The sequence below is a fragment of the Barbus barbus genome (assembly GCF_936440315.1).
Source record: "Barbus barbus genome assembly, chromosome: 37".
In the NCBI taxonomy this organism is placed as follows: Eukaryota; Metazoa; Chordata; class Actinopteri; order Cypriniformes; family Cyprinidae; genus Barbus; species Barbus barbus.
The window spans coordinates 585,026-605,000 of NC_136715.1; the positions used below are offsets into that span (position 1 = coordinate 585,026).

Here is a 19,975-nt window from a genome sequence, read left to right on the forward strand (position 1 = left end):
GTTGCACAAGTATGTTTGTGTGTGTGTGTGTGTGTGTGTGTGTGTGTTGCACGAATATGTTTGTGTGTGTGTGTGTGTGTGTGTGTGTGTTGCAAAAGTATGTGTGTGTGAGTGAGTGTGTGTGTTGCACAAGTATGTTTGTGTGTGAGTGAGTGTGTGTTGCACAAGTATGTTTGTGTGTGTGTGTGTGTGTGTGTGTGTGTGTGAGTGAGTGAGTGAGTGAGTGAGTGAGTGAGTGTGTGTGTGTGTTGCACAAGTATGTTTGTGTGTGTGTGTTGCACAAGTATGTTTGTGTGTGTGTGAGTGAGTGTGAGTGTTGCACAAGTATGTTTGTGTATGTGTGTGTGTGTTGCACAAGTATGTGTGTGTGTGTGTGTGTGTGTGTGTGTGTGTGTTGCACGAATGTTTGTGTGCAAGTGTGTTTGTGAGTGTTGCACGAGTGAGTGTGTGTGTTTGTGCGTTTCTCTTCAACATGGACACAAATCACAGCATTATTCCTGCAGATGAAGACGGATCCGTGTATTCTCCTGCTACAGCGGAAGCGTGTGAAGCGTGGGTCACACACGTCATGCCCTACAGTGAGCACTTTAAAAACCCTCGTCTGTACTGGAAAGTCTGGATGGATGGAACGATGAAGCACAGGAAGTTCATCTGTACAGCAGAGAGACGGTGGAATCATTGGTACAGTTCAGCGTTCTCAACTAGGTCCTCTAGTGGAGCGTGAGCCGCTCTGAACGTCCAGCAGAGGACAGAGACGTCAGCGAGTCCAAACGCTTCTCCATGAACACAGATGAGACGGACAGAAGAAAGGACATGAGAAAGAGGACACCTGGTGAAAGAGCCCATGAAATCCCAGAATCCTCGGCGTTAACGTGAGGCTAGTTCCTCTTCTTGACGTTGTTGTTTGAGGACAGTCTCTGTCGCTGCCTGGGCATCACGGCGCTCAGCGTCACTTTGCTCCGCGCGACCTCGAACAGTTTGGAAAACACCTGAAACAAGAGACACGTGTTAGTCATGTGTTTGTGAGCGATACTAACACGAAGAGGTGAAAGGTCACTAGAAGGCAGAGGTCACTCTCACCTTCCGCGGCGTCCTCTGTGTGAGCATGGAGTGAGAAGAGAGCGAGACGTTACAGACACAGAACAAGAGCTACACTGAATATATGGGACAGCAGCACAATCTTCAGCATAAATGAAAGATCAAAGCTATTATACCCAAAAATTCTTCATACAGTGGATTACCACAATTTGTTTTTTTAATTTGGGACCAAAAATTTGATTTGACACTTTGAGCTGAGCATGTTTTGCTTCAGTGTTTTTCTTTAATTGCTAATGTGATGTTTTTCCTCCACAGACTGAACTAAATGAAGCACTGCTTGGTGATTGGTCGAGCTAAATTGGTTTTATCTAATTGTGTCTTCAATTTAACATCTGACAGCTATTCAACCCAATTCATTACATACCTTTCTATCAAAGTTATCTGGCTTTATCAAGATCAATTTGTTCTGACGCAGTTTAACTCTGAGCTCTTATATTTTATTACCACTTTCTAAATTATAGTGAATAACCTGTTATAATGCTGCTATCCCTGTTTCTCTGGACTGCATTAATTCTCATATGGAGCCAACAGATCTACAGAGGATGCCATCTTAATTACGGTTCACTCTGTCTTGTCCCATTTGGACAGATATGGTACATATGCAAGAATGTTATTTGTCTATTTTAGCTCTGCTTTTAATATTGTCATTCCCAGCATGCTCATTCTTAAACTCCAGGATCTAGGGCTCAGTTCAGTACTATGTAACTGGATCCTGAATGTCTTCACAGAACGCCCTCAGGTGGTGAGACTGGGCACACAGTTGTCTTCATCTGTTACCCTGAGCACTGGCATGCCACAAGGAGGTGTATTGAGTCCCAATCTTTATTCCCTCTTTACACATGATCGTGCTCCTGCATCTCCTGATAACAGTACTGTTCAATTTGCACAGCAGCTGGAATAAGCTCCAGTGTTTATTAACGGGGACAGAGTGGAGAGAGTGTCCAGTTTCAAGTTCTTGGGCCATACATCACAGAGGACATTACCAATGCCATGATATGTGTGGACCAAATAAAGAAAGCACAACAAAGACCGTTTTTCTTAAGGACATTAAGGAAAGCTTGTTTGCCTCAACAGGTGCTGATTAATTTTTATCGGTGTACTATAGAGAGCATTCTAACATACTGCATTTCTGTATGGTTTTCTAGTTGTACAGTCAATGATAAGAAAGCACTCCAGAGGGTTGTCTTGCGAGCACAGAGGATAGTCGGAGTTGAACTACCTGCATTAGAAGATATCTACAGGTCATGCTGTTTAGCAAAGGCTATCAGCATCTGTAAGGACTCCACACATCCATGCCACTGCATGCTTGAACCTCTGCCGTCTGGTCGGCGCTATACGACAGTTTATGCCCGTACTTCACGTTTGAGGAACAGTTTTATTCCCAGAGCCGTTAATGCTCTGAATCAAGCTAATAAATGATTTTAGTGGTGGATTAGAGATTCAGTAAGTGTGGATTTTGCATGTGAAATTTTGTTGGTGGATACAATGAAAGTTGCATACAATAACAATAAAGAAATTCAATTCAATTCTAATGTGAGAAATGTTGAAGGTGTCTGAATGAATTTTGGTTTGACTGTATATGTATATATACACACACACACACACACATACATACATATATATATATATATATATATAAATTAGAATATAATAGAAATATTATAGAAAAACAATAGAAAAAAAATCCTGGAAAAATTAAAAACATTCAGTGCTTATGACACCTATAACAAACAATAATAACTACTTGAAAGTTTAAAATGTTGACACCTGTCTTAAAGAGTTTAGAGGGGGAAAAGTTGAAAATAAAAATAATAATAAATAAATGAAGACGTAATAAAAAATATAAAAGAAATACAATATAACTGAAGCAATATTAATTACATAAAAAAATATTTAGTAATTTTGACCTGTCTTAGAAAGTTTAACTGGGGGCAATTATGCAAAATAAAAAAAAATAAAAAATAAAAAGATAAATATAAACAATGAAAAAAAAACAAAAAAACTGAAAATTGAATGATGTCATCTGACATCTGTATTAATAAAGCAAAAAGATAAAAATAAATAAATAAACATCAATAAACAAATAAAATCTACAACGTAGTAAGAAATGACTACATAAAAATACACATACATATATACATGTATAATATATATATATATATATATATAAATAAATATACATATATACACACACACATACAATAATAACCATGTGAGCAGTTAAAACCTTCAGTGTTTTTGCCTTAGAAAGTTTACTGGAGAACAGAAAATGATCTAAATGCTATTCATATCTAATATTACTTTAATCTGAGGAACACAAAAAACAACAAAAAAACTATACCTGATACTGTCTCTGACTTAATAAAAAATGTAGAAAGTTGATAAAATGATTACATAAGTATTGAGTGCACCTGGATGAGAGCTGTGAGCGAGAGAAGAGAGGAGGCTGCAGAGTAAGAGTGATACGCACCTGCTCCCACAGGGTCTCTGCCAGCCGGTCGATGAAGCTGCCCACCTCTCTGAACTCCCCTGAGTATTTAACATAGGCCCAGATGCAGAGCGCCGTCAGCGCCAGCCCCATCAGCAGGTTACACAGCGCCGCCGCAGAGCTCAGACCCACGAAGCCCGTCAGCGCCGACACCACGTACATCACGAACATCACGGCGAACAGCGTGGCCGGCGTACGCGCCGCAAAGAAAATGTTCTTTCCCTCGTTGTGTTTGAGGAAGCTGGTGTAGGCCTCATCGATCTCCTGCTCCAGCTGCTCCTGATAGCGGCGGCAGAAGTCCTCGCCGCCCATCTTCTTCACGCTGCAGAACTGACGCACACAGCTCTGCTTCAGCTCCTCGTGACTGCGCTCCAGATCCGCCGGAGCCATGTAGGGCCGGTCTCCACCGCACACCTGCAGACCGAGAGATCCACCAAACATTCTCAAGAACTCACTCCTGCACCACTGACAGCTGCCTCTTATTTTGGAACTTAAGAAAAATATTACAAATGTGTTGTATTCCCAAACATTCTTCTTAAGAACACCATCTACATATAATATATAGTAGGACTATTAAAGCTATGGTCTACGATTTCAAAGATTGTTCATTATTAATAACCTCGTTTAGATGCTGGTTATGGTTCTACAGTACAATCCTAATAATATGAAGAGAAAAAAGAATGAAAAAAATCCATTCACTCTATTGGGTGTACACCCGCAGAGAAATTGACCAATGTAAGCTGTCCGGTTAACTGCTCTCATCCAATCCCCTGCTCCACTCGCGTCTCCACCCACCGCACCCCACCCCGCCCCCTCCTGCGACATAAAATTTAGCGCGAAAGTAGGCAGCATCAACTCAGCAATGGAGAAAAACCAACAAACAGACAGCAGCAAGCTCGCCCCAACAGTCAAGGTTGGAAGAAAGAGAAAGTCAATTGAGGAAAGAGCAGAGATTAAAAAAAAATGTGAGGAACACCGGACTCAAAGCCGAATCAATAGGGTCCACCATTGCCCGTTGGAGGAAGCTTCAGAGAAACCTTGGACTTAAAACCGACGCTGACATGGCTGACTTTTTGTTGAGCAGGTAAGCATTTATTTATACTTTGATGGTGTGGTGTATTACATAAATAGCTTTTTATCAGTCTGACAACATGATCATGCTACCGGTCGGCATTGGAATGTTAGCCGTTCAGCATCGCCTATCACGGGTACATCTCTGTTCCATGTTTACTCCTGCTTGACTGAGTGACGTTGTTCAGGTCGTTTCCCGGTGGGAGGGATCAGGTAGCACAGAGGGGAGGGGGGGGGTGTGCGTGTGGAGGGGCGGGATGAGTTTTTTAAAAAATTCTGGCTTTCTCGACTGATTTTCAACATCGTAGACTACAGCTTTAATAGGGATGTGCATGAGTTTTCTGAAGTGATAGCTGATAATGTAAACAATAATCAGTCATGATTAGCCTGTGTGTGACGCTACTTTTAAACTCAGAAGCAACTCTACAAAAACGAGTCAGATAGGGAGCTTTAACTGCTTAAATGTAACCTCTCAAAAACACAGAATATTAAAAACGTGACGCCGAGCGCCATTCAAGCTGGTCGCAATTAAAATAGTGTGCTTGCTTATTATGATTATTAGCGTCATCTGCAGGAAGCGCAGAAAGACAATCCTTGAAGTCTTTATCCATGTCTTCACTGATAAAGACTGTCATTTTCTTCATTAAGATGTTCTTAAGAAGAGATTTGAGAGCTTCTTAAGAATGTTTCAAGAATTGCACTTAGGATCATTCTTACGAACTTAAGTCATTTCTTAACTCTTTCCCCGCCAGCGTTTTTGCAGATTTTCACTAAAATGTCATGGCCCCCAGAATATTTTGTTGTATGAATATCTGAACATGCAATACATCAAAATAAAGACCCTCTACCTTCAAACAAGAAAAGCTTCAAGCATTGTTTTATTAATCAACACTTGAATGTAGGTAGGTTTCATAAAAAAAGCAACATTTTGAGCAAAAAGCTGAGAAAAATCGCATTTTTATCAAATACTCCATCTGGGTCATATTCAGTAATATTATCAAAGCAAAGATGCAGTAGATGTCTTCCATCAGTATCCCAAAGCTTCACAGGCCTTTAACACTTTCTGGATCCAGACCTAACTCTGAATAGTGATGGGTCGTTCTTGAACGATTCGTTCATTTTGAACGAATCTTTAATGTGACTCGAGAAGAACGAGTCGTCTCGGGGAGTGATTCGTTCAGTCGCGCATGCGCATTGCACAGCATTCTCGGGTTTGAGTCGTTCGTTCATCACGTGACAGCCCCGTACGCTTAACCAATGCAGCCTGAGCCGGAAAGAGAATTGATTAGTTCTTCTATATCGAGTCTCGGGTTTGAGTTGAACGAAATGACTCGAAAAAAGATTCGTTCATTTTGCTGAACGAGACTCAAAGGTCCGAGTCGGTAAAATGATCCGAACTTCCCATCACTAACTCTGAAACATTACGCAGTTTTCATTTATATGCGGTTAGTGTTGATGATCGCACTATTTTTCATATGCATTTGCTTACATATGAGATCCCTGGTTTCTGCGTCTTCCTGGTCTGTGTTTTTGATCGAGTTACTCTAGACTCATTCAGGAGATGCGTAATAGCACCCCTAGCCTATAACAGCGAGAACACGGAAAGCTGGGGAATTCTGTGTTTGGCGGGGAGTTAAGATGATGGTGAATCCGGCCCCAGGTGATCAGGTGTGTGGCGTACCTGCTCCATGCTCCTGCTGTACGTGTCTTTAGCTCCTGCTATAGCGGCCAGGTTATTAGCTTCAGCCGTCGCCTGCGGCACACCAACAGAAACACAACACTCACATCAGGATCAGCCAACAAACAGCTAACTATCCAATTAAAACCCTTTGCTGTGATGGAGTCAGCTTGACTCGCATACGATATTCAAACGGCCTGAAATACTGGTTTCTTCCTGAACTTTGGTGAATATTTCTCATTGAGGGTCACGGACATGCATGTACAGATGCGCTGTAAACATCTTGTTATAGCTTTTGGGTTGGGCTCATTTTTTTCATGAATCTTTGATTTTTTTTGCACTTTTTAATTAAGACTTTCGTTATAGCATTTAAGATGATTTTATGGCCTTGCATTGCATCAAACTGAATTTCAGGACTGGTGGGAATCCTGCCTCATCAGCAAGAAAATAACACACGGATATCAGTACCATGGAAATATTAAAACTTTCAACAAAGTAATATCTATAATAATGAAAGGTTTCATGGAGCAAAGCATCACAAAGCATTCTGGGATTGATCTCTATGAACGATGCAGGTTTTATTTTTCACAAATTATATAACGTTTTCTCAAATTCTCAAACTTTTAAAAAACCTAACAATGTGAGATTTATTAAGTGATTATTTATTAAGTGATTATTTTATTAAGATTTTAACAATAATGAACTTGAAGAACGTTTATTATTTTATTTACAGAAGTTTTGTTGCGTGTTTGAATTTTGCTGGATTTTCTGGATTGTTTTATGATTTAATACAAATTTACCATCAAAAACAGTGGTAATTAATGAATGCATGAATCTTTAACAATTTTATTAATCTTTTAAAATGTAAGTTAAATGAAAATGTAACAATTTCTTTAACTTTTTGGCAAACAGTGCTAATCAATAGAGGTTTACCATTTAAATTACAACATGGACTAAAAATTGTGTGATCATGTGAGATAATCTTTAAAAATAAAAGTGTATTATTACTACTTTAAGAAGTACATTCTGTTGCACAATAGTAATATACTCCTGTCATAATTTCTTAAAGTTAAACTGCACATAATATACTCCTGTCATAGGGCTTATATAGATAGGCTTATATTACATAGGGCTAAATCATAGGGCTTATATAGACCTTATATTGGGCCGAACTGATATTTTCTGAGACATGACGATCATGTCTGTACCTGTAACATGGACTTGGGATGAGGCAGTTCTTCACCCTGATAGATCTTCATGTAGGCCTGAGACAGAGAAACACACGGTCAATCCCAGCAGGCATCTGAATGATGGAGACGGGATGGAGAAGTGTGTCTTACTCTGAAATACTGCAGCAGATCTCGACACGTGACTTTAGAGCCGCTGATCTCCTTCTCCATCAGATTCTCAGGAGATAAAAGCAGCGGCACCAGATCCACCAGCTCCCTCTTGAACTCCGCATCGATGTCTACACACACACACACACAGAGACACACACACACACACAGACACAGATACACACACCAGATGGTTGTTTACTAGAGGTGTAACTAGGGATGTCAACGATTAATTGACGATCGATAAATTGTCGATAAGAGATGCAATCGATAAAAGCTATTGATGGTCAATTAAGCAATTTAATTTTGGGGTGTGTGCTGCTTATGCAGAAAACATGGGCTGGATCTATTGGGAAAATAATTTACTAATGAACAAATTATGCTTTTAATATGATCCAAACTTTAAAAGTGCATTAAAATAGAAACAATACAAAGTCATTCAACATGGAAAGCAATAGAAATGTAGAATTATAATTTCCCCAGATACTTGTTTCATATCGGGCTCTGCTGCGAGACACGAGCAGGATTCATAATTCATTCCTACGACTTATTAATTGGTGGCCATGGTCCATGTTTCATTAATTTGTTCCCTAGATTAACTAAAATAAGCGAAGGAATTAATAGGTCGTAGGAACGAATTCTTAATTCATGGCCACAAAATCTTTTATTTCCCACCCGCACAGTAAGAGATGTGAAAATAGGGATTAAAAGTGAATAAACCGGTGAGATTAGAGGGTGAGACGGTGAGGATTTGGGAAAAGAAACTATAAATATTATTACATTTGTGGAAACTCATGATTGAACCGAACACAAAGCCTTTAAATGGATCGAATGCAAGGAATCCAAAAGTATGGAAGCGATGTAACATTTGCCTGCTAACTAGTGTTAATTTCATTAACGAAAACTATGATGAAAAATGTTCGTTGGCGAGCTTTTTCCCCCATTAGTAAGATGATAACTATATCAACATGCAATTTATGGAATTAGTGGAACTACTAGGAATTTCACTGTTAAAATATTTTTTGTTTGTTTTACCAGCTTTAATAATGTTGCATAAGTCTTTGGTATTAATTGATATAATAAAAAGCCTATAATAAATCAGTACACTAGATGAGGTAAAATACACCATGTGCATGAGTCCACATTCTATTGATTTGTGCTTACTGGTGAAAGTGCAATACCTGAGATGCAAAAGCAAGCTAAATTTATCAAATGACAACAATCAAATCAACACTTAAATTAAAAAAAGTGTATGCAAACATGTTTTTAAATTAACTTCTAAATTATATCATTTCTATTGTTGTTGAAATGTGACTGTCATAACTTGTCTTATTTAATGTTTAATAAATCTTCAAATATAATGAAGTATATAGTATATTTACCAAATGCTCTGCACTAGACTTCGTTTCTCTAGCAAATAATGAGCTGTAGACACCGATGACTTGCCAGAGGTAAATTAAATGCTACGTGACATTGTTTACAAGCTAATTTTAATGACGTCTTTCCATGGTTGAAACGGTAATTGAGCGATTACATGCGGGGTGAGATGTTCATTCATGTTTATCTGCGTTAAAACTAGTAATAAAGAGGAAGGGATGATCGTGCTGCCGTCAGAACTGGCATTTATTGTCTGAATTTCCTGAAAGAAATGGAACGATTTGTTCTGTACACGTGCGTACCGAACCGAAAGACCTGTACTGAAACCTTTCAGTGTGAATATGTGTAGTTACACCCCTATTGTTTACTGAATATTTTAGTTTTATATTTTAAATTGATATTTCAGTGATTAATAATCATATTGCATCATATTTGCTGAAACACAACACTTGTTTCTTATTGTTTTTGAGGTGCTGATTTAAAAAAAGAGTGTCTTTCTCACTAAATAATATATGATGCATTTGATATAGTATTTCCACTTTCAACAAGCATTTGGGCAGTGAAGAGTCTCTATTCTCCCGTCATCAGTGCTCTCACCGTGTAAGCGACCGTCAAAGTGTGGGTTGGTGGCCACCTTGAGCCCGGGGTGCGGCAGCAGGAAGCAGCTGATGCTGGAGAAGCAGGAGTGGATGTGCTTCCTGACGTTCTGCAACTCTTCATGCTGATTCGGCTTGACCTGAGAAACACGGCATAATTCAGCACTCAAGATGCGTGATAAAGAGCAGGAGAAACAGATTCCTGCGGCGTCACGTGACTCACCTGCAGCCTCTTCTCCAGGAACTTATTTCCTCCATCCAGACCGTAAGCGTGTTCGTACGGGTAACTCCAGTCCCGAATGAGAAACATCAGAGACTGCAGACCAACACAGACACACGGCGTCACTGCAGCGTCTCACACACAATCTCACTTGCACACTTTCAGGGACACACACTCACTCATAAAACCCGCTCACACCAGAGATGTTCAAGTCTTTAACTTGGAGTCCGAGGCAAGTCTTTGGTCAAGAGTCCGAGTCGAGTCTCAAGTCATTTAATGGCTCGCTAAACAAATCCCATTCCGAATCCTCACGTACTGAAATCTGTGTATGAAAATGGCTATAGACAAAATTACTTGTATTGTATTTTTACATTTAGAGTCCATGTGACAATAAAACACTGTTGTTGTTTTTTCAGGGGTTTGCTCCTGAAATCTATACTATTTTAATATTTTACTTAAAAGCATTATTTACTAAAAATAATGTAGCTCCGATAATCAAAACGTTCTCCTCTTGAGCAAAAAAAGATAGTTTAAGTTCTGTCCTAGCCATCTAACAACACTTTTACTAATTATAATTAGGCTACATGCTTCTTTTGAAATGTTCTTAGCCTACAGATTAAAAATGCAAAATTATATCTGATAGATAGTAAGTAAAATAACCATATTTGCAGCATTGTTGTTTTCTGTTGTATTTTAGTGAAAGTAATTATCATTTTGGTGTTCACCGTGTTTCTGTTGTTGGTAAAATAACCACGCCATCCGCAGCTCTTAAACTTGGCGCCGGTGTCATGCCGAAAACTGATCGTCTGCCTAAACCTGACTGCCGTATATAATCACTTTTTGGCAACTGCATTTTACGGGTTTTATTGGCCATTTAAAAGGCATTTCAACAGGTAAAAAGGACTGCATGAGCTATAATCTGTCAAATATAACCCTCGTGAATGCAATCAAGTCATTTATCTCATGCAGTCCTTTTTACTTGTTGAAATACCCATAAAATGCCGTTCTACACTTGCCAAAGCGTTATTACAGACTCTACTTATTGAGTGAACGGTTCTTTCTGCCTCAAAATGACTTGATTTCATTCATGGTTGTTATATTTGATTGATTATAGAGAGAAAGTGAAAGGAGCTGAAAGGGTTTGAATAAAGCGCGTTTGGCTTTAGATAAAAATACTAGAGGATATAGCGCTGAAAGTTATTTACCATAAACGAGCCTGAGCGCTTGTTGTGTGATCCGCTCCGCTGTTTTGACGCACCGCTCACTTTTAAAATGGTACTGCCGTTACGGCTCGCAGTCCAGATGGATGCTGGGGTGCGGATGCGGGCCACCTTTTGAATATCAGTTAAATAAGTATTTAAGGAGAAAAGACTAAAGTTGCATTTACATTTTCACAAGTCCTTTTCCTTGAGTCGAGTCAAGTCTGGAGTCTATAAAGATGCGACTCGACTCCGAGTCACTAACTTGAGTGCCCATCTCTGGCTCACACACACTCCTGAACACTAACTCACACTTGCGCACACACACTCATGCTCTACTGTGCGCACACACACACACACACTAACTCATGCTTACGCACACTCGCGAACACACTCACACACACTAATTCATTCTCACACTCACTCACACACACACTCATGCTCACTCACACACACTAACTCATGATCACTCACACACACTAACGCATGCTTTCACACTCACTCACAAACACACACAAACACACACTCATGCTCACTCACACACACTAACTCATGCTCACTCGCTCACTCACAAACACACACAAACACACACTCATGCTCACTCACACACACTAACTCATGCTCACTCGCTCACTCACACACACACACACACTCATGCTCACTCACACACACACTAACTCATGCTCACTTGCTCACTCACACACACACTCATGCTCACTCACACACACTAACTCATGCTCACTCACACACACTAACTCATGCTCACTCGCTCGCTCACTCACACACACACACACACACACTCACACACACACACACACACACACACACACTCATGCTCACTCACACACACACTCATGCTCACACACACACACTCATGCTCACTCACACACACACACACACACTCATGCTCACTCACACACACACACACACTCATGCTCACTCACACACACTAACTCATGCTCACTCACACACACTAACTCATGCTCACTCACACACACACTCATGCTCACTCACACACACTAACTCATGCTCACTCGCTCGCTCACTCACACGCTCACTCGCTCGCTCACTCACACACACACACACTCATGCTCACTCACACACACTAACTCATGCTCACTCACACACACTAACTCATGCTCACTCACACACACTAACTCATGCTCACTCACACACACTAACTCATGCTCACTCACACACACTAACTCATGCTCACTCACACACACTAACTCATGCTCACTCACACACACTAACTCATGCTCACTCACACACACTAACTCATGCTCACTCGCTCGCTCACTCACACACACACACACTCATGCTCACTCACACACACACACACTCATGCTCACTCACACACACTAACTCATGATCTCACTCACACACACATCATACCTGGAAGGGTTTGAGGTAGATCTCCTCCATGGCCAATCGGCCATACTCTGTGAAGAGCTGAAGAAGCAGAAGCGCACATTATAATACAGAGCGTATTTGAACACTTGAGTCACTTCATTTATTTTCTAATGCAGTGACATGACAACATCTCAATGGATTCATGATACAGTGACGAACTTAGAACAGGTTTGACATGCTGAAGACCTAGTGCTGATAATGTGAAGTACACCTGTGACCGCTGTTCATCATCTAATCTTTGTGGAAGTATGTAAACAGATGTGACACAGCAACAAATCACAGCAGGTCACAGTTTTCCTGCAGATAGACATTTAAGCGTTTAAAGGTTTTAAAATCTGACTTTTTAATTTGACAGTGTCCTAAAATTCAGCTCTTGTAAAGACACTTTTAAAGGAGTTTTTAAACCCTTTGAAACAAACTAAAACTAAAACATCTAAAAATAAATAAACATACAATAAAAATATATAACAAACGAACTAAAAATGAATTTTAGCTTTTTAATTCCCATTTTAATTTAGTTTAACTTGTATTAAAAATGTATTAAAATAAAAACTATACAGACATTAAAAAAACTGCTAAAAAAGACAAAAAATATTTTAAATGAACAGATAATAGAAAAATAAAAAGTGATTCAAAGTGTTAATAATAACTATAATACTATTTCAGTGATAGAAAAAATAATGGCATCGAATAGACGTGACCATAGACTATATTATTAATTACATCAGATGATCCTATTGAAATTAGGCATTAAGAGCCACATGACAAACTTAAATGCTACAATAATCCACTATTCATACTGATGATCATTTCACCAGCACCTGTGAAGAATAAATCAGTGCACCTCTATTTGCTATTTTAACCTTCAGCCGTTTTCAAGTGTGGCTCAGTGTTTCTGCTGTCTGCATTGAGCAGCGCGTCTCACCTGAAGATGCTGCAGATCGTCTTCTTGAACGTTTTGGGATAAGTTATAGACCTGCACATAAAAACAGGAGCATCAGGACACTGCATGCTCTCTCAGCGATGCACACGTGACGCGTGTCGTACCTGTACGGAGCTGGTCATGGTGCTGAGGGCGAACAGGGTGGCACAGTCTTTGATGGTGGACTGACTGTCAAACGCTCCCTGCGTGTCCAGGAGCAGCACGGCCACCTGCGGACACACAGATGGTGACGGGTAACTGAGCCAGAACACGTCTGACCGCACACACAAACACACGGAGCAGCTCCATTCACAGAATGAGTGAGAATCACATCGGCACTGAAATAACCAAAAACGGAAAAAGATCACAATGTATTGTAGCAGGCAGTGGCGGCTGGTCAAACAAGTTAGCCAGGGAAGAAGGCTACTTCCACACGTCAAAAATAAGTTAAATATATATGACCCTGGGCTGAGCTCTAATTGGCTTGTTTCAGATTGTCCTCGGGGCACTTGTGATTTCAGCGAATCGGTCTTGTATTTATGTATTTTGTCCTCATGTGATTGGACCGTTCTCGACTGCCAAATAGGTGCAATATCTCTTCCGAGATGAACGTAAATTCAATTTTATCTTCCTTTCACAAGGCCTTCAAATGAAAAGAAAAGAAAAGAAAAAAAGGTTCATGGAGCTTGGACAGAGTTGTCTAGCTGGATGAAAAATAAGTCATGCCTTTTATTGTTTTCCGTGTTTGCGATTTCAAAGTCCTGTCACCGAAGCGTTGTGGGCAACAACACAGAAGGTAAATGAAACAATGCAGTTTAACTGAGGCGATCATCAGGGTCCAAGCATAAGGGTGTGTGTAGATGATATAGTTATACAATGCACATGTCACTTTAAGTAAAATATCTGTATGCAAGTATTATTATATGCACTACATTAAATTAGATAAATAATATAGAGTCCCTTCTTCAGTTGGACATATATTCAGTTATGTCTGACAACTTGACAAATATATTGTCAGTACCATTAAAATGAAGAGAACAAAATTAATGGGCTATAAGTATTTAGGAGATTACAGTTTTTGCATACTTGAGCTTTATTAAAGTTTAAGAAAATATGATGAATTTATATGCAATATTTTACTACAAGTCAAATTTATTGAACCATTTTCACAGTCTTTTTAAACTGAGATCTTAAAGGATTATTTATATATATATATATATATATATATATATATATATATATATATATATATATATATTTTTTTTTTTTTTTTTTAAGTAAAATAATAATAATAAAATTAATTTATTAAAAAGTACATAGCATAAATATTCTTATTTTTTATATTTTTAGTATTATAAGAATAAAAATACAAATAAATTAATTTAACAAAATAAAATATAAAAAAACAAATAAATCTACAAATGAGTTAATACAAATGAATAAAAATGATAAACAAAAAAATTATAAAAATAAAGCAATAAATAATCAAATAAAATAACATACAAAAATTAATTACAAAATATTTCCATTTGACTGGATTACTTCATTTTCACTTGAGAATCACTGAAAACAAATACACAGCTGTATCATAAATGTGTAGAATGAACATAAATATCAAAATAAAACAAAAAGAAAACAGATGAAATGTTGTATTTGTGTAGCTGCATGTCTTGTGAGCATGTGTTGGGTTTCAGACGGTGTGATGCGGCTGTGTTTTACCCTGCTTCCGTCCGGTTTCTCCACCTCGAACACGTGGCTCCAGGCCTGAATGCCGGTGGTCTCACGCTCACAGCCGCCCCTCCAGGTGAAGCCCGTCAGCGGCTCGTCGTTCCCACCCAGCCACGCGTCTGAGCCCTGAGACAGACAGAACACGAGCTCGGTTTCTGAACTGTGTCCTGTGTGTTCAGTGTGAGGGTCAGTCTGAACTCAATAACTCTCTCAACAGAACAACAAAAGAGTCTTTCTGATCAACACAAAACATCAGTGTTTCACAGTAAAGCGGCTGCGAGGGATTCAAGCTGATCAGCCTTTAGCTGCTCTATGAGCACTCAGTGACTAGAGACCAGAACACTTAACACCGGACAAACGTGAAGTCCTCACATGCAGTACAGTGTGTACTAAACTACACTGCTCTCAGATCAGCTCATTCTGTGCCACTCGTACTTCAGGGTACATTTCATCTGCATCCATGATCAAAATTATAATGCATTAATGGAAAGCATAATGCAATCTCACAAACATTTTGTGCACCATTTAAAAAAAAAGAAAAAAAAGTCAACATTAATATCGGTGTTAAAATTACTTATAAAATCTAAATTCTTCAGAAATAGTCTTGTTTTAAATTCCATTTAAGAAAATATTTTGTGTCTGCAAAAGTTCCATCAACCACACTAGTGGTCAAACGTTTATAATAATTCAGATTTTTAAATGTTTTTAATGAAATCTCTTCTGCTCACCAAGGCTACATTTATTTGATCAAAAATACAGTAAAACAGTAAAATTTATTGCAATTTTTTTTTTTACATGATACACTACTATAAGGTTTAGGTTAAGTATGATTTAAAATAATAATTATATATTTTTTCAAGGATGCATTAAATTGTTTAAAAGTGTCAGTAAAGTAGGGCTGTGCAATTAATCGAAATACAGTTTCGGTTTCAGCCTCCAATGATTATGAAAATACAATAATCACGTGCAAATCAGTAAAATCATGTTACGTGATCTTGCAAATTGGGACGTGCTTTATTTATTAAAGTTGATTAGATTTATTAATGTTTTTAAAAGCGCTAAAGAGAACATGCGCTGTTTCTCAGGAGGATTTCTGGGAATGTGCTCAGAGACGGAGCAGAACACGGACAGAAAAGTCATCATTTAGATCGTCTAAAGGGTCAAATACATGCAAAAATGTGTCAAAATGTGGCGCTTCATGATTATTCCCGTAAACTCTCGTCGGTTATGTAATAAATGAACAAACAGTTGAGAATGAAAATATGTGTGTAACAGTAAACTGGATCTGTGTGGCTCTTAAAGTGACAGCAGTCTAATATTCCTGCTGTGGCTGTGTGCTTAATATTAATCAAACAACAAAAGACAAAATCATACACTGCTCCTGACTGAAGGGCTTTTGTAGCTTCGATAAGTAATAAATGTTTAATTCCTTCAGTGAGAATATGCCGTTTTATTTTTCATATATATGGCTCTCTTTAAATATATCATGCATTTAAAGTTTTTGTCATATGGCCCACTCATAATCATATTAAATAATCGTTATTACAATATTGAGCAAAATACTCATGATTATGAATTTTGTCATAATCGAGCAGCCCTACAGTAAAGACATTTATAATGTTACAAAAGATTTCTATTTCAAATAAATGCTGTTCTTTTGAAGTTTATTCATCTGTGAATCCACAAAAATATTGTGCAGCACAACTGTGTTCAACATTAATAATAATCAGAAATGTTTGTTGAGCAGTAAATCAGTATATTATTATGATTTCTGAAGATCATGTGACACTGAAGACTGCAGTAATGATGCTGAAAATACAGCTGCAGATCACAGGAATACATTACAGCTTAACACATATTCACACAGAAAACATCTGATTTACATTAGAATAATATTTCAGACTTTTAACAGTATTTCTGATCAAATGAAGGCAGCCGTGTGGTGTTAGCCTGACCTGGCTGTACATGTATCGGAGCATGAAGTCCAGCAGGAAGGATTTGCCCTTGCGGAACGCTCCGGCCACAGACACCACCACCACATGAAGATCCCTCACTCGCTCCTGCAGCAGGATGCTCTCCAGCGCCTCCTCGTCCAGAGAGAACTCGTGATTCTCCTCGTCTGCGATGACGATCTGCACGGGTCCGGACGCCGGGGCCCAATCAGAGCAGCTCATCTTCCGCCGGACATCCTCCACCCCAGAAGCCCCTGAGACAGAGACAAAACATCACAAAAGCATCTTGATTTTTAATGCTACACATAATGCAGTCTCATTCAGTTTAAAGTGCTTTACATTAATCCACGTGCAAACTGAACAGAATATTTCCAGAAGCATCACTATTACGTGACAGTTACTCGATTCCAAACTATTGCACTGCTATGTTATGCATCCAAAATTACTACATTTCTGGAATAATATTTGGTAAGACTTTACTTAAAGTCTTTATGCATAATAAAAGCAATAATGCATTAAGTATGCCATACAATGCACCTTATAATTCATTGTTACACCTTTAGAGAGTATAATGCATTAAAACAAGACAAACAAGCCTTCAAATATTATAATGAATTTTAATTTTGGTTACAATTCTTTACATAAAAATATGATGCATTACAACTAACATTATGAACACCTTTATAATGCATTATACGTAATGCTTAAACTAGTGTTGTCAAAAATATGGATATTTCGATAAATATCGATACTGAAATATCTGAACGGTACCAATATTAATTTCCCGAAGTATGGATACACCGATACTAGCCGAGCTGTCACTTTCACTTCTCTCCAGAGGCGCTGGACAAGCACCACACGTGACCGCACTCGTCTCCTTCGCTCTGGTTAAATAGCACAAGTGAAGTGAATAGAAAGATGACTGCTCTGGTTGTTAAAGAACACAGCAGGAGCGCTATCTGTAGGGATCTATGATCTCCGCGATGCAGAGAACGCGCACTGAATCCAGTCATAAACAGGGAATTTACAGTTTAACGCGGAATGTCACGGAATTTGGCAAAGTTTGGATGAATTAATCAAAAGTAGGTCATTACACTTAAATCAAATCGCGATATGGACTAGTATCTGTAAATATTAAGCTGCAAAAGTGGATTTAAATATGAATCCTGCATGTTCTGCGCGTCTCTGTGTGAATGTGCTGCACCTGCGGTTGTGTTTACTAATGTGGCGCTCGCGGTGATTTCAGCGTCTGCCGTCTCAATGAGGACATAAATACATCAACAATATCTCCAGAACTGATCTGAAAGGCACTTTACCAGCATTTTACCATTTAATTTGAGTAAAACTAGCATCATATCATACACACACAGAACTTTAGAAGTATTCACGGCAACCCGTCAAAATAAAAGTTCAGTTTAACTTAGCCTATTAAAGACCGTGTGCCAGAAATAGGCTATATTACTATTATTTAGTAGAATGTACATAATACTACTACTTACTACTACTGTTCATTTTTTTAAAGAAATAATCACAAAATATTTAAATTTTAATAGTAAATCCCCTTCATTTGCCAAAAATGTAAATGTTTAATTTTCATTAATTCAAATATAAATTAATTAAAATTGTTTTATGCCTTCATCTGATATCCAGTAAAGTTTAAATACACAACACAGAATTTCTGAGGGGGAAAACACATTTCATAAGGCTACTGTAAGAATAAATAAAAATAGTTTGTATGCATTCAAATAGCCTAATAAAACATAAGGTGAGAAACAAATAAAACATTTCATACGGCCCTAAACGTGTCATTTTTGTTACACTTTTAATAAATGAAATGTTAAATTGTATGATTTTAATGAATTAGAAATGCTTTTTATATTAATAGCATTTAATTTGACCATTAAAAAAAGAGTCCAGAAAAATTCAAACGGAAAAAAACGGAATCCAGAAAAATTAAAATGGAAAAAATTTAATGTAGAAAAAAATCAAATGGAATTTGTGGAAAAATAAAACGGATTTCATAGGGCCCTATATCTGGAAATATTTTGGTTATGAAGCAAATGAGAATATCAACAAATAGAACTTTGGATTTTAATTAGTACATGTATTAGTAAACGTTAGTTTCAATTAACATTTAACTAAGATTAATAAATAAATTAACAAATGCAGTACCTCAAGACATTTTTTTGTTCATGTAAAATATACCGCATGTTCTCGACTTGTTACATTTATCTTTAAATTAAAAAAATTACCCCCTTAATATTGTGGCAGTTTTTTTCACCGTGGTATCGAAAATGGTAGAGTATCGATATTTTTCAAGGTATCGTATCGAAGTTAGAAATTCCAGTATCGTGACAACACTAGCTTAAACTAAAGTATAACCAAACAATGTTTTTTCAGATGCATTTTGAAGCAGATAGCATCTGGATTACAGGGTCACTCCGTGTCAAATCAACTGAATTTCTAAAAGTGACCCTATACTGGTTTCTGAAGATTTCTGAAACTGTGACTGATGGACTCGACTGCTACATTACATTTAGAACAAATCAGGTGTATCTTACAGGACAAAATGTTGTATTTGACAATATCTGGTTCCCTTTTATTTCTTTTCATCAAACTGGTGTAAATATGATTTTATGGCACTTCTGGGTTGAGTTTTTGAGTGGGAGATATTTGTACCAATAAAAATATTTATTATATTACACACTTTATTTATTTATCTTAATATTTATTTTATCTTTTACAAATAAAAATATATTTTTATGTATTAATCTCTGTGCAATTATTATTAGCATTTGTGTTATAGTGTAGGCCTAAGATTTATGTGTTAGCATTTTTAAAGTCTAGTTACCTCCAAATAAAATCATTTTAACACAAAACATCTCGATTGGACTGA

The 19,975-nt window shown here is 37.9% G+C and overlaps 1 protein-coding gene across 2 annotated transcripts in view; it reads right to left on the reverse strand.

Moving 5' to 3' along the window:
• Positions 1-134: 134 nt before the first annotated feature.
• LOC306857029 (atlastin-2-like) overlaps positions 135-19,975 on the reverse strand; it is a 25,264-nt gene continuing 5,423 nt past the window's right edge. Inside the window, exons 2-13 of one of the 2 annotated variants that reach the window (XM_079396672.1) lie at positions 17,083-17,333; positions 15,119-15,253; positions 13,525-13,629; positions 13,403-13,453; positions 12,460-12,516; positions 9,869-9,961; positions 9,647-9,785; positions 7,676-7,803; positions 7,544-7,600; positions 6,339-6,410; positions 3,569-4,000; positions 135-989 (exon numbers count right to left, since the gene is read on the reverse strand). In XM_079396672.1, the coding sequence (XP_079252798.1) occupies positions 879-989; positions 3,569-4,000; positions 6,339-6,410; positions 7,544-7,600; positions 7,676-7,803; positions 9,647-9,785; positions 9,869-9,961; positions 12,460-12,516; positions 13,403-13,453; positions 13,525-13,629; positions 15,119-15,253; positions 17,083-17,333 (1,631 nt within the window). In that variant the 3' untranslated portion in view covers positions 135-878. Of the gene's footprint in view, positions 990-3,568; positions 4,001-6,338; positions 6,411-7,543; positions 7,601-7,675; positions 7,804-9,646; positions 9,786-9,868; positions 9,962-12,459; positions 12,517-13,402; positions 13,454-13,524; positions 13,630-15,118; positions 15,295-17,082; positions 17,334-19,975 lie in introns of those variants that run through there. The other variant, XM_079396673.1, reaches the window with a different exon arrangement.